The sequence below is a fragment of the Alligator mississippiensis genome, chromosome 3 (assembly GCF_030867095.1).
Source record: "Alligator mississippiensis isolate rAllMis1 chromosome 3, rAllMis1, whole genome shotgun sequence".
Lineage (NCBI taxonomy): Eukaryota > Metazoa > Chordata > Crocodylia > Alligatoridae > Alligator > Alligator mississippiensis.
In genome coordinates, this window is record NC_081826.1 from 53,561,480 (window position 1) to 53,575,328 (window position 13,849).

The 13,849-nt window shown below is 46.7% G+C and overlaps 1 protein-coding gene across 3 annotated transcripts in view; it reads left to right on the plus strand.

Moving 5' to 3' along the window:
- The first annotated feature begins 1,368 nt into the window (after window positions 1-1,368).
- Window positions 1,369-13,849, plus strand: part of ZNF704 (zinc finger protein 704) — a 189,990-nt gene continuing 177,509 nt past the window's right edge. The window contains exon 1 of one of the 3 annotated variants that reach the window (XM_059723948.1): window positions 1,369-1,471. Coding sequence is in view for 1 of the 3 variants with exons in the window: in XM_014606906.3 (XP_014462392.2) it covers window positions 1,612-1,863 (252 nt within the window). In the remaining 2 variants the exon portion in view is untranslated. Of the gene's footprint in view, window positions 1,472-1,577; window positions 1,864-2,074; window positions 2,297-13,849 lie in introns of those variants that run through there. The other 2 variants (XM_014606906.3, XM_059723947.1) reach the window with 2 other exon arrangements.

Consider the following 13,849-nt stretch of genomic DNA (forward strand, 5'->3'; position numbering starts at 1 on the left):
ACTGCTCATCTAATCAATGGTTGCTCTTGTCAGGCTGGTGAAGCTTCAACCAGGCAGATTTTTGCCAATGTATCTGTTAGTGGGGCATAGGATTTAGCATGTGTTTTGCTAAGTGTTGCTGTTCAAAGCAACAAAACAGCCTTGGAAGCTGGTTGGCAAAGGGATGAGAGAGAAGCTACAGTGAAAAGACCCTTTCAAATGGTCGGAGCGTTCACTTCAAGTCTCTTGGTAAAATCATATTGACTAAAAACCGTGATATTGTAACTGGCCAGTTGTCAGCCTCTTCACAGGTCAGTCACAGGTACAGGGTGCTTCAGAGAAAGGTATCAAAACAATCCCCAGCTGCACAGGGGCAGGAGGTGAAGACAGTGTTAGAGGCAGTGACAGCTTTCCAGCGTGGTCACGCAGCAAAGGTGAAGGAGGGGATACAGCAGGAGGTGGGAATCCCACAGCTCTACAGGACAGGTGCACGGGGCTCTGGGCACCCTCCTGGCTGTCCTTTTAACGATGCCAGCCTGTCCTGTCCCATGCAACCAGCAGCAGGCCCCTCCCAGCCAGGTGTGCTTCCTGCTGGGACTGTAGCTGCTGTGATATGACCCACATCTGGACCCTGCACTGCTGTCTGACAGATCATGACCTTCTTATCTTGGAGGGCAGTAACTCTAGGCGACGGCAGTTCTGGGAGGCCAGATCTGCTCAGGGCTTGGGGAGTCCCATGGCTGCCTGACCTCCCTGGCCAGGGATGCATGTGGGGACAGGAGGGGCATAGGGGCAGTGTGGGGGTTTGGTGTGTGCGTGTTGGGTAGTGTTGGGAGTGTGTGTGTTGGCGGGGAGTGGGGGGGTAGGGGTGTGTGTGCAGGGGTATAGGTGAAGTGTATGTGAGGGGGTGTATGTGGTGAGTGGGTGTGTGTGGGAGAAGTGTGTACTGTGCTGTGTGTTGGGGTGAGTGTGAGTGAGGGAATTTGGGGGGCACATGTGGGGCATGTGTGGGCGTGCGTTAGAAGAGAGTGAAGTGTTTATGTGAGGGGATGTTAGTGTAGGTGTGTGTGATGGGAGTGTGTGTGGGAGGAGTGTGTACTTGGGTGTGTGTGTGTGGGTGAACTGTGTATATGGGGGGGACACGTGTGAGAGTTGTGTGTGGGGGTGGGATTTCGGGGCATGTGTGAGGCGGGTGTGGTGTGGGTGAAACCTGTATGTGGGGGATTTGGCTGGCAGGTGTGAGGGTGTGCTGCTGGTGTGTGAGGGCTGCGTGTGGGGGGGCCGGGCCGGGGGCGGTTTCCAGGTCGCTGCTGCCCGTGGGCGTGGCGGGGTTGGGCGCGGCCCGGCCGTGCAGCCCCGCGCGCTTGAGCGCAGGCCCGGGCACGCGGGGCGCCCCCCGCCGCGGGCCAGGAGGGAGCACACGGCGGAGCCGCGCTCGGGCGGAATCCACTCCAGGTTTTGTCGGCGGGGCCGGCCGGGCTGAGCAAGGCAAGTACGGAGGGACCCCCCCCCTCCCTCCGCCCGCAGCTGGGCAGGGACGCGGCTGCCAGGGGCGGCGGGCGCGGGGGCAGAGCCGGCTGCCGGGGCCCCGTGGCCGCCGCGCCCGTGTGAGGGCCGGGCCGGGGCAGAGCGATGCAGGCGCGGCGCCTGGCCAAGCGCTGCAGCCTGGGCAGCCGGCGGCGCAGCGCGGGGCCGCCCCCGCCCGCGGCCCCCAAGCCCGACAGCGGGCGGCGGGAGGGCGCGGGCTCGGCCGCGGCGCTGGAGGAGGAGGACGAGGACGACGACGCGGTGCTAGAGGTGGACGAGGAGGACGAGGAGGAGGAGGGCGGCGCGGAGAGCCCCCCCCCAGCGCTGCCCGTCCGCGCCCGGGGCCCCGCCGCCAAGGTGCGTGCCGCCCCGCCCCCCCGGGGCGGGCCACACCCGGGGCAGTGGCAGGAGGTCGCGGCTGTGGGCGGGGCGCACACAAACACGCGGGTCGCGACGCCCATTGGCTCCCGGCGGCGCGGGATCGGCTCGGTTCGGAGGCCCCGCCCGCCGCTGCCGCCGCTGCCGCTCAACAAGTCCTCGCTGCAGCCGCCGGCAGCTCCTTGCTGCGCGTCCCGGGCCCTGGGCGGAGCGGTTGTATCGAGCGCGGGTCCGCAGCGGCCCGGGGCTTTGGGCTGCAGGAGGGGGAAGACAACCCGCCTCTCCCCTGCCCCGTCCCGTCCCTGTGGCGCGGGGCTGCCCCCTGGGCACTGGCAGGGCTTTGCTACCTGGCCGAGTCGGCCAGGGCTGGGCCCCACCAGCTGGGCTTCCCCTGTTCCTTACCTTGGACAAGGTGAGAGTAATAAGGGGTTATTCTTAACCCCCTTGTTTGAAGATGAATGGATTTGATTCAGAGCCAAGACCCTGCCTTTGTGCAGGGCTCGAGTCCAAAAAGCCCAAGGAAGTCTGTCCCTCAGCCTCTCGGAGCCTGGTGGTTTTTTTGGATAAGCCAAGTGGTTTTGAAAGTGTGTTCTGCTCATCCCTGTGCATGTGCTTATTATATTATTACCACAAGTAGATCTGCTGGTTTCAGTGGGGTCACCCATGGCAGGGAAGAGTAAGCATGTGTCCAGTTGGGTTTTTTTCCCAGGATTAGGAGCAATGATAGCAGAGATCTGGTGAGATGTATTTGTTCCAAAGCCAGAAAAATATATAGGCAGACGGACAAGGTTCTTTGAGTAAATGTGGTATCTTTTATCAGGCCAACTAAGTAGTTGGAAAAATTGTTCTTTGTAAGCTTTCAGGCACAGACACCCTTCTTCAGGCATAGGGAGAGTTTGCTAGCTTTAGTGCACTCTCCTGGGTGGACTAGAAGCAAGGTGCAGGTCTCTGAAAATGCAAATGTGTGGCAGTAAGGATCAGAGGGATGGGAGACAATAGATGTGAGACAGGTAGGTGGGGGAAGGGGGGAATGGTGACCTGGTGATAACTGGTAAAACGTAGAGAGGATACCTGGAGTTATTGGTTGGCAGGCAGGCTATAATATAATAAGTATAACCAACATGCCAGAAAATGTATATGCACTCTTCAGTTTTTATCTCTACATGTTGTATGTGAAGACTTTTACTGAAAGGGGGGGGAAAAAAAGAACCGTGAAAGCCAAACAGTGTTGGGAAGGTGGTAGGTCGACACTCAAGGCTGCTGAATACCCACAGAAGTAGCATAGCAAGAGCAGCTGCAATGCAAACAACTATTATGCTGTTTTGAAATGTTTTCAGAAGGTTGTAGGAGAAAGGGGTTAAATCCAAGCAAGTTCAAGCACACTTCAGCAAGAGTGACAATTGCTGTAATAGTTTTGCTGGCATGCCGCTAAGATCTGGAAAACGCTACCTGCCTTATTTAAGTTTTCAGAAGCTGACACGTTGTAACTAGTTTGTCACTACAGACTTCTGTGGCCCTTGAATTCATAACTGAAAGATGAAGGGCTCTATAATTTGCTACAAAATCCGTGAATTGCCCAATTCCATTGAAGCTATAAGTACTAAGGAAACCTCTTGCAGGTGGCCTGGAAAGTGAATAGATAAGATCGTATGATGTGAAGAGAATTGCCTCTTGGATCAGAAGAAGGAAATTCTTCACAGGAATGTAGTAAACCAGGGGTGCTCCACTTCTGGTCCATGGGGCCGGGGTATCTGGCCCATGAGTCTTCTCATAGGTCAGGAAATATGGCTGTAGGGGAGCAGTGGTAATTAATACTGCCACCCCTTCCCCAATGCCAAATTCCCAAACCCGAACCCCATGCGATGAATTGGGGCTGGGCCATTCCCCCTTCCCCCTGTGGCTGGATTAGGGTTGCACCATGCCCCCTCCTGCAGCTGAATTGGGGTTGGGTCACACCCCTTTCCACCTCCTCACAGCTGGGTCGGGGCTATGCCTTGCTCCGTTCTGCCCCCTGCGGATGTATTGGGGCTTGGCCATGCCCCCTTCCATTTCCTGAAGATGTATTAGGGCCAGGCCAACCCCTGCCCCACCATGGAGCTGTGCATCTCTTGAAAAGTATGCTTTATGAATAAATATTAAGGTATTGAGTATAAGGGTTTCTGTCTAGTACTGATTTTTTTTTTTCAGTATGGTATAGTCACATGAGCCTTATGGATCAGATCACAAAAGTGGTTTTTGACTGCATCCTGTTACACAAAGTATACCTGGGGTACTTTTATATCTCATTCTTTTTTCCTTTTGTAGTATTGAGGCTTTCAGTGAGTAGTTACCTAGGTGTTGGTGTTCACTAGTGTTAGAAGAAGGCATTCATAGTTGTCAGACTGATGTTTGTGTTTGTTCTAGTTCTGGGTTTTACTGTTCACAACTTTCTCTGTGGTGCAGACAAAGAAATCATAATGGTGTTTAAATAACTACATCAGAATGCTCTTTTTGGTTTAAATATATTTATTTACAGAATGATACCATGATATACTTGTGAATCATAATTTTGTAAATTTCTTACAATAATTATAAACAATACACACATAAGAAAATGAATAAAAGTGAACTCGGAAGAGATCTCTGGCTTACTTCAGCTCCACAACCACGTAAGGAAATGAGCCTTAATACCATCCTTTAGTAGGCAGTGCATTGAGATTCCTGGCAATTGTGGAAGGAATTGCAGAAGCACACTAATATCACGAACATTTTGCTTCCTGGCCTCAGAGCTTAAAACAAGACTCTTAGCAGACGGGAAACCATTTGATGTCAGTTTTTGAAGCAGCATGTAACAGATATGGTTTTAACACTAGTCATCAGGAAAGGTTTTATAAACCAAATCCAAAACTTGAAAACCGAATGTATTTTGATGGATTTTGTGTGGATTATTTTCAGGTAAATCCATGGAGAAAGAGGGATGGAACATTCTGCCTCTTGTTTATGTAACGTACATGTCTTGAGATTTTTTTTTTGCCTTTCTCTAAAGTATTGTATGTTGACTGCAGCCAAGCCTGGGTATATTGACTGGGGTGTGCCAGTGCTTCAAACTAAAATCCAGAGGTTTCTGGCTAAAGGACCTTCCCTCTCCACTCAGGGTTGGACCAATCGCCACATTTGAGGTCAGGAATGAATTTTACCCCCTGGTCAGATTGGTTCAGACTAATGAGGGTTTTTTGCCTTTCTTAGTAGGGGGAGGTGTGGACCTCTTCCTTGGGTCCCTTGAGCATATCCTAATAACCCTTGTAGCAGCGGGACACTGGTTGCTGTTGCCCTCCTGCCTTACCTGTGGCAGGCTAGGGTGCTATGCTTTGTGGTTGTGTGAGGTCTGCAGTGTAGTTTTAGTAATAGGGTAGACCAGTGGTTCTGAACATGTTTAGGGTCAAGGCATTCCTCATTAGACTTGAAGCACTCCTTGGAAAATGCCAGCTTAGTTTTCACTTGTTTTTTGACTATGGAAAAATAAAAGTACGTTTTTCTGCTGCAAAGCACTCAGAAAGCCCACAACAGATCAGAATGTTTTTGAAACTGTGGGTTTGTATTTGAAATCTCTGGACATTTATACTTGTGCTCCAGGAGTTTTTTTGGGGTGGGGAGGGGACTTTAATTAAAGTGGCTCTGAGAAACGCTTTAATTAAAATGCCTGGAGCATCTCATGTATCAGTGTCCCCACACTGAAAAATGGCAATTGGACAAGCTTTAATTAAAGCACCCCTGCCACCATTTTTCAGTGTAGGGACTTTGATACACAAGACATTGGAGTCTGCTAGAGCACAGTAATTATCCTACTCCAGCAGACTTGATTAACTGAGCTGAACAGCCTCGCTGCTTGTGTACAGGCACCCTCTGGGTTTACTTGTGAATCATATTTGTGCACCTAACAACGCTGACATTGCATGGCGCTTTTAAAAAGATCTCAAGGCATCCCAGGGTGATGTGGCATCCTGGTTGAGAATCACTGGGTTAGACAATGGATTTGTATGAGATAATTTGGATAGGGATGATCCTGCTTCAAGCAGGAGGTTGGACTAGATGACTTCCAAAGGTCCCCTTCCAGACCTACTTTTCTGTGATTCTATATTTAATATTTAATATTTAATTGTATATGTGAGTGCACTGCAGTAGTCCAGTTTGTTTGTAACAAAGCCATTTGGGAATATGACAGAAGGGCTTGAAAAAAGTTAGCTGAGAATTTGGTCTCAGGGTGAAAAATTGCTTTGCAACCATTTTACAAAGCCACGTACTCTACAGAAAAAACATTGTGTACTGTATTTAATTGGGACAATGTCAGTCGGCTTTCTATGTAACACATTTTAAATTGTGTAGGAAAAGAAGAGAAAATGGACATTAACAAGTGGCAAATCATATGCTGTGATTTCCAATCAAGAGACATGCAGTTCTGCTGTTGGCCAAGCAAAGGAGGTTGAGTTTATAGGGTGTGGGAAAGATAAGGGAAAAATCATTGACTATTTCTTTTTTATTGGTAGTTATTTAAATATATTTTTTGACTAGCTAATAAGGTCTTTGAATACATTATTTGAGACATAGTGTTGAAATAAATCAAATAATGAGTCCTGATTGCTTTCTTTCTCTCTGTCTGCTTGGAGCTGCTTTTTCTCTGAGGTTGAAAAGCCTTTGGCAACTTGGTAAGTCTTGTAGCATGTTCCAAAGATGTCTAAGCTTTGGCTTGTCATCTTGTCCACTAGTTTACTCCAAAGTCTAGCATGCTTGAACAAAACTTCTTTTTTTTTCCCAGCACTTCTGAATGCAATCCTAGGCTGCTTTGTTGAATTATCCCTGAAGAGGATAGATTTGGTCTCTGCAGTAGCTGGCACCTGGCCTCATAACAATCTTTTCTTTTAATCTACAGAGATTTTTACTTTTCACTTGCTTTCAGTATCCAGTCAAAGAATAGTATGAGGTATTGGGAGCTTCATATTCTATGGAAATTGGAGTTTGTGATTTCCGTTTTGTCCTCGGCTATTATGAACTGTAACAGTTCCATTGTTGAGGTGAAAAATGCATGGATCCGTGTCCCAAATCCTGCAGGAGAAAGGAGCTGTTTGTTGGGAGTGGCTTTTTCTGACACTTGATATCAACTGGAATCTGGAATAGATTTGGTAGTGGTGTGTAGAGACCTTTACAAAACCTTAAAGGTCTTGTTTAGTGAAGTTCCCAGGGTTGCTAGTTTTATCAGAACTAGTTCATTCCTATGTATGTGAGAACAGAAGATCTCTACTAGGGGTGCACTGATAGAGATTTTGGGGGCCGATACCAATAGCTGAAATTTAAGGAGGCATATTGGCCAATACCGATCCGATATCTGATACAGCTGCCGTTGGCTGGTAAGTCCCTTGTCATGGAAGGGGAGTGAGGAAGAAAGGGAAGGGGCATAGGGAAGCAGATCAACAACCCGTATGGTGAGGGAGAGGCAGGGGCAGGCGCTGCCTAGGGGCAGGCGCTGCCTATCCAGGGCGGGACAGAGGCACGGTTCTTAGGGTGGGGACAGCTCCCACTGCTGTTTGCACCCTGGGAGGGTGGAGGCTGGCCCTGCTCTCCTGGGGTGCTAACAGCGGTGGGAGCCACCCCCCTCTCCACAAGCTGCGCCGCTGTCCTGCATTCCCCCCTACCCTGACTGGGCAGCATCTGCCCCTACCCCCTCCCTCACTGTGGAGGGGGTGTTGATCTGCAACCCCTCACCACGCCTCTTCCCTCTCCATCCCCTTCTGACTTATCAGCTGGAGGCAGCTCTCTACGCTGCCGGCTCTGCTCTGTGCTGCGCTGCAGCCGCGCACAGCAGAGCATTTATCGGCCCACCAGGGCCGATATCCGATATAGACAATTTTCTTCATATTGGTACTGATCCGATATTGGACCAATGTATTGGTGCACCTCTAAATTCCACAGAGGCAAAACTTCCTACCTGCCTGCAAGGATTATTCATAGGGTATCAATATCTCCCAACATCTTAATTACCATAGGATCTTCCTTTCTCCCCAGGAAATCTCTGGGGAGCCAGGTGGGGCTCAAAAGTCCAGACGTTCAGGTGGACAAAGGAATTAGGAAGAGTCCAAAACTAAGGACTCTTTTCTGGGGGTGCCCTGCTGTCTTGATCCTATGAGGAAGGGGCTGTCCTTCTGACCATCTAGAATGGTCTTCATTGTCACACACACACATTTCAGCCCCAGGACACCTTTGCCCTTGTGCTGTTCCTGGCTAACATTTCAGAATGCTGCAGCCTTCTGTAGTGCCAGCCCAGTGACCTGCAGCTCTGCTTCTAATTTTTCCTCCCGTCACATGGATGGGAGGTAGAGGGGAGGGAAGAGTGGAACAGAAAGGGTGGGAGAGTCAGGGGTTCCCCAGATCTACCACTGGGAGTCTGACACTTCAACTCCAATTGCCTCTGACTCTCCCCTCTCTCTCCCAGCCCAGCAGAGAGATACATGGGAGTGGAGCTAAAGGGTTTGGCTCTGGCGGCGGTTGGGGCCCCGGGTGTCTGGCAGGAGGGGCAGTGGAGGGTCTGGCTGGGATACCAGCAGGGCTACCCAGCAGCACCCTGGCACCAGGAGTGTGACCTGACAGCTGGATAGCAGGCAAGCCATCTACCTGCTCTGCCTCCCTAACTTGTCCTGGTGTAACAAAAAAGTGAAACTCTCCAAAATTGCACTTCATTTCATAAGATACTATTTGGGAGTGAGAGAACGTACCTATTACCTGCATGTGCTTTAAAACCAAACCATTTTATTTAGGCTAGAGTTTTAAAATACACAATGAAAAACATTATGGGCAACCCAGCTGCTAGGAAGTTAAGTATATGGATGGTAACAAAATTGAGAAGTGCTGCATGTATTTGACCAGTTACACCAACTAGTACAGTCCCAGTGGTATTGGAATAGGAGGTTTGCAGTTCCCTTTACCCCTTGGTTACACAGGGTAGTGTAAACAGGAAACATCTTCCCATTCTAGGAGTTTAGAGAACTTTTCATTTTTTCCTTATGGAATCACAGTCCCCTTACCAAGAGACAGGTGGACTGCTTCAGCCAACCTCCCAAAACAATGAATTTTCCTGCCTAACCCTCTTCCTTTAATTAAAAAAAAAACCAAACCTTCCATTTTTAGTCTTCATGTCAAGGCCACAAGTTAATATTTTATTTGTTTGGCATGCCTTTAATTCATCTCTCCACATCAGCCTTTTCAGAAGCTGCTGTAAATAAGTTTACAAGCCCATAGAAAGTATGAGAAATATTTCAAAATTAATTTATTAAAAAAAATAATGTTTTGCATCTGCTCACATGCTGTGAGGGGAGCGGGATGGGCAGTGAAACCAAAGGCTTGCTACTGTGGTTGGTATTTCAGGATAGGGGAAATCCTAAAGAATGTTAGTTTACTGGAGATTGCTCGTTAAAAGAAGGAGCAATTTTTCCAGGCCTGTGATAGAAAACTGTATCTACATGGAGGAGATATTTGTCAGCTGAATCAACAGCAAATCAGTGAAAGGACTGGGGGGTGGGGAAGGTGCTGTAAAGGACAGGGGTGGCTGTGGGCAGTTTGTCTAGTTCAGAAATCTTGCCAACTGTCTTGAGTTTCTCTTGTATGAAAAATTTTAGATCATGACAAACCAGGATTTTGGCTAACATTAACAGGATGGTGGAGTAGGACAAAGAAGCTTGCTAGCAACAGAGCTGCCTGTGCCTTCCCTGACTCCATGCCAACAGCATGCTGCAAACAGAGAGCACTAGAAAGCCAAGTACTACTGTCAGCAAGTGATTTTGTCTCTTGGTATAGTCTCTGAGATGTCTAATGCAGACTGTCTGGCATAATATTGTAATGCTAATATTGATGTAGTTGTATGAGAGTATACCAGAGTGACTGAATTATAACAGGAATAATATATGGAAATAAGCACTCATGCTGGCTAAGCCTGTAATCCCAGACCTAATTTCTGCCTCTGCCCATCAGTTCAAGAACACACAGAATAAATCACTAGTTACATATTTTAACATCCCCACCCCCCCAGCCTTTTGGAATCCACCTTGGAACACACAGTGAGGGTGGAGAAAGGGGGGAAGGGACAAGGAGATGTCATGACTTCTTCAGGCCTGCTAACTGAAGCCAAGGCCATCCTATAGCATGTTGTGTCCTCCATAATTGTAATGGGAAGCACTCCCACTTATGCTACAAATCCTTCACTAATAATAATAAAGTTTACAATGGCTTCTTCCTTGACTAATGTTCTGGCCTTACAACCACTTCCTTTCTAGTTCATTCTCAGGGTTCAATCCCCAGGAATATGAGTTTAGTATAAACCCCAGCCCCTCTGGTTACATGGCCTGTTCCAAGGTCTGTTCTTGCTCCACTGTTTTGTGGTAGACACCCTTTTGTTTCTTCTCTGACATCAGATAATTATCCAGTTAGAGGAGTGTATCTCCTTAAATCCTAGTAAGTAAGTAAGTAAAGAAAATGCAGGCTCAGAAAATTGTGGGATGGCAGTTGACTATCAAAATCCAGGTTTTCTGTGACCTAGGCTTCAGCTGCATCCATACTGTGTGGTACTGGATGCCTCTGGTTTATGTTGATATTCTAGTTCCTTACTAAGTTGTTTTGTTCTCTTGTCATTCTTCTGTTTTATAAGTTGTTCTGTTTTCTTATAATAAGCCAGCCTGAGTCTTTGTTGCGAAGGTGAGCCTATAAATCGAATAAACAAATAAGTGGGCTCTAACCTATATCCAGATATTGGAATGTTCAAAGCATATATACCAGGTTAATGGTTTTGTGGATGGATGGTTTGGACTAAAACCTTGGTAAGAGCCTAGCTTATCTCTGCCATGATAACATGTGTGTTCTGTCTTGTAGCTAAGGGAAAAATCTGGGTTAGTAGAAGAGGACCCCTACAGTGGGGCTGGCACAAATATGATGCCAAGTATTGTGTATCCTTTTTTTCTCTTTCAGTAGAATTCCACTTTTCCCTTTTGGTCCTTATTTCCAACATTCTCTGTGATGCACAGCACAAACAAAATACTTCTGTTCAGTTGAAACTTTCAAATGTAGAGTTCATACCAGCAGTGTAACAGGAAGCCTGAGTGCCCTGGGTGGCAGCCGTGCACTGGGAAGGATCACTGGCTGTGTTCCAGCAGCCGGTCCAGCAGTGCACCTGCTGGTATTTATGTACTCCCTCCACGGTTGGTACCCAGGGCTGGTACTATGGGTACCTCCTTTCATTATGATACTGGTTCAGACTTTAGCAAAATAAACTCATGTTTTCCTGTTGATTGGTAATATGCTATTTCCTTCAGTTTTCATGTCTATTTTCTACAACATTTGTATAAAGAAATATATTCTAAGATCACAATTTTCTAAATACAAGACATTTATTTCTGTGAATAGAATTTTGGCTAAGTGATCGGTATGAACTGTGATGGAAACTTGTAGAGAGAGCTCCAAATATTCAGTTAGGGTTGAACACCCAAATTTGAATCATCAAGGAAAACTGGAATATATCTGCTAAAGATTTCTGCTGCTTTATCATTTATAATCAAAATGTATAATTTGTATTTTGTCATGGATATGTATCACACTGTGCTGTACAGACAGAACAAAAAGATGGTACATGCCCTAACAAGTTTACAATAAAAAAGGTTTAGAATAAAAAAGGGGGATAATACTGGGCAGCAATGGTCTTAACACTTCAGCAGCCCAGCTACTGTCAAGTCATTTATAGGCCAAAAAACTGAACTTCAGCTTTGGGTGAAATTTTGGCTACATTTAAGTCCATTAAAAAAATTCAGTAGAATCAGGGTTTCATTCCTGGGGGGGGTTTTTTCAGGCATTATACATATCTTACAATGAAGAAGCACAGGAATTATATGCATAGTTTTGTAGCGCCTTTATGGGTGTTAATAGGTACCTGCTATTCTTACTATAGAATGAAATAAGATTGAGACACTGACTCCTTGGTCTTTATTTGTTAGTTTGTTTATAGTCAAACTCGTATTAAAACTTTAAGGGATCTGTCTTTCTAGACAGTGGGACTCTGTGTCAAGAGTTAGATATGTTCTATAGATTTACCTATGACACATTTTCCCAGTAAATGAAGCACATGGTGCATTGATGTAAGGTTCTTTGACAACGTACGTATGGTATAGCGGAAACATGTCATATTCATAATATTTCCACAGTAGTTTATTTTTAAAGTGCTTAATACTTCAGTCATTTAAATTATACCAGCCATGATAAAATAAGGGAGATGCTTGTGTTGGTGTTTCATGTAATTTTGTTTATTTGTGTAAATGATACAGTGGATTACATGTAAACACTGACTGCACGTTAATTAGCTTAGCTCTTGCATACTGTTACTTTAAGCAGTAGGTCATTGCAGAACAGAGCACACAAGGATTTCACTTCTTTCAGTACTGATGAACTATGTGTAATTTGAGCACTTTCACCATTTTGGCAACTTGCCCAACTTTCTAACTGGGAATAATAATGATTTGTAATGACACTTTTAATATAATGAGACAAACGTGTGGGTGGTATATGTTGTTTGACAATAAAACTAATGAAGACAGGAAATTGAAATATTGTACGTCAAGTCCTGTTGCTTGAACTTTGTAAAAAAAATATTTATCTTTACTGTCATGAATTTTTATCAAAAGAAAAACCAACAGTGGAATCCTGACTAATGAAATCTTGACCCTTCACCCTAGTGAAAAAGCTTGTATTGACTTTAAATAGAGCCAGATGTATACCTTGTAACCACCCAAAAATTTTGAAAAAGTTTTAACATTTGTCTATTTTAAGTGTATCTTTGAACCATAGTACACAGTTCCAAAAAGAAATGGATGCAGAATTATAGAAAAAAGTATGTAATTAGGAGCTGAAATATGTAACTTTATAGACAAATTATTTCATAGTCTTTCATTAAGAATTTTTAACATAGTTACAAAAAGTTTGCTGGAACTTTTGATAGGCAGTTCTATTATGACATACAATCATAATATTGAAGGTGATGTTGGATGGTTAGTTAGGGGACTATCTGCTTTAGCAAATACACTGTGGCTTATTTCTCAACTTTGCTTGCACAGGGATATAGTATAGTGGTTCTCAACCTTTTACCTGCCAGGACCCATTTGCAAAGATCCATGGCCTGTCCCAACCCACATCCCCCTTGGCCTGCTTGTGCCTGACCCTCAGTACCCTGCCCCCCTCAGGCCATGCTGGTGTCCCTCATTCCTGATCCACAGTCCCTTCTCCCCCCTAATCCTGCTAGAGGGGGCCCCCAGCTGCTCCCATTCCGCTCGGGCCAGAGCACGGTGGCTGAAGTGGCTCCAGCTTATGCGGGCGGAAGTGGCCCTGGTGTGGGCTGGAGGGAAGAGGAGGAGAGGCCTGCAGCATCCCCCTGCCCTAGGCTGGGGATGCCATTCTGTGCCAAGCAAACCTGGTTATGGCCCCTCCTGCTCCTGGAACAGCATCTCCCAGCCACCCCATCACAAGCATGGGCACTGGTGCCTGTGCTGCCAGCCCAGCCACGCAGCTCTCTCTCATCCCCTTCCCCTGGTGGCAGGAGCAGGCATGGTACTTGCTTCTCCCTTAGTTTAGATCAGTGGATTTCAACCGTTTTAGACTCAAAGCACTCTTTGTTGGACTCTAGGCACTCTCATTAGACTCAAGACATCCCTTGGAAAATGCCAGATCTTAGCTTTCACTTGTTTTTTTGACTACGGAAAAATAGAGCCTTTTTTCTGTTGCAAATAACTCAAAAAGGCCACAACAGATTAGAACAGGGTGGGTATTTATTTGGCCCTGACGACCACATAGGGAATTTTGATGACCTGTCATGGGCCAGGTCGCCCCCTCCTCCCCCCCCCTCTCCCCCCCTCCCCCACAACTCACCAAAATTCCCTATGGGGTTTGGGCAGGTGGGGAGCAGCGT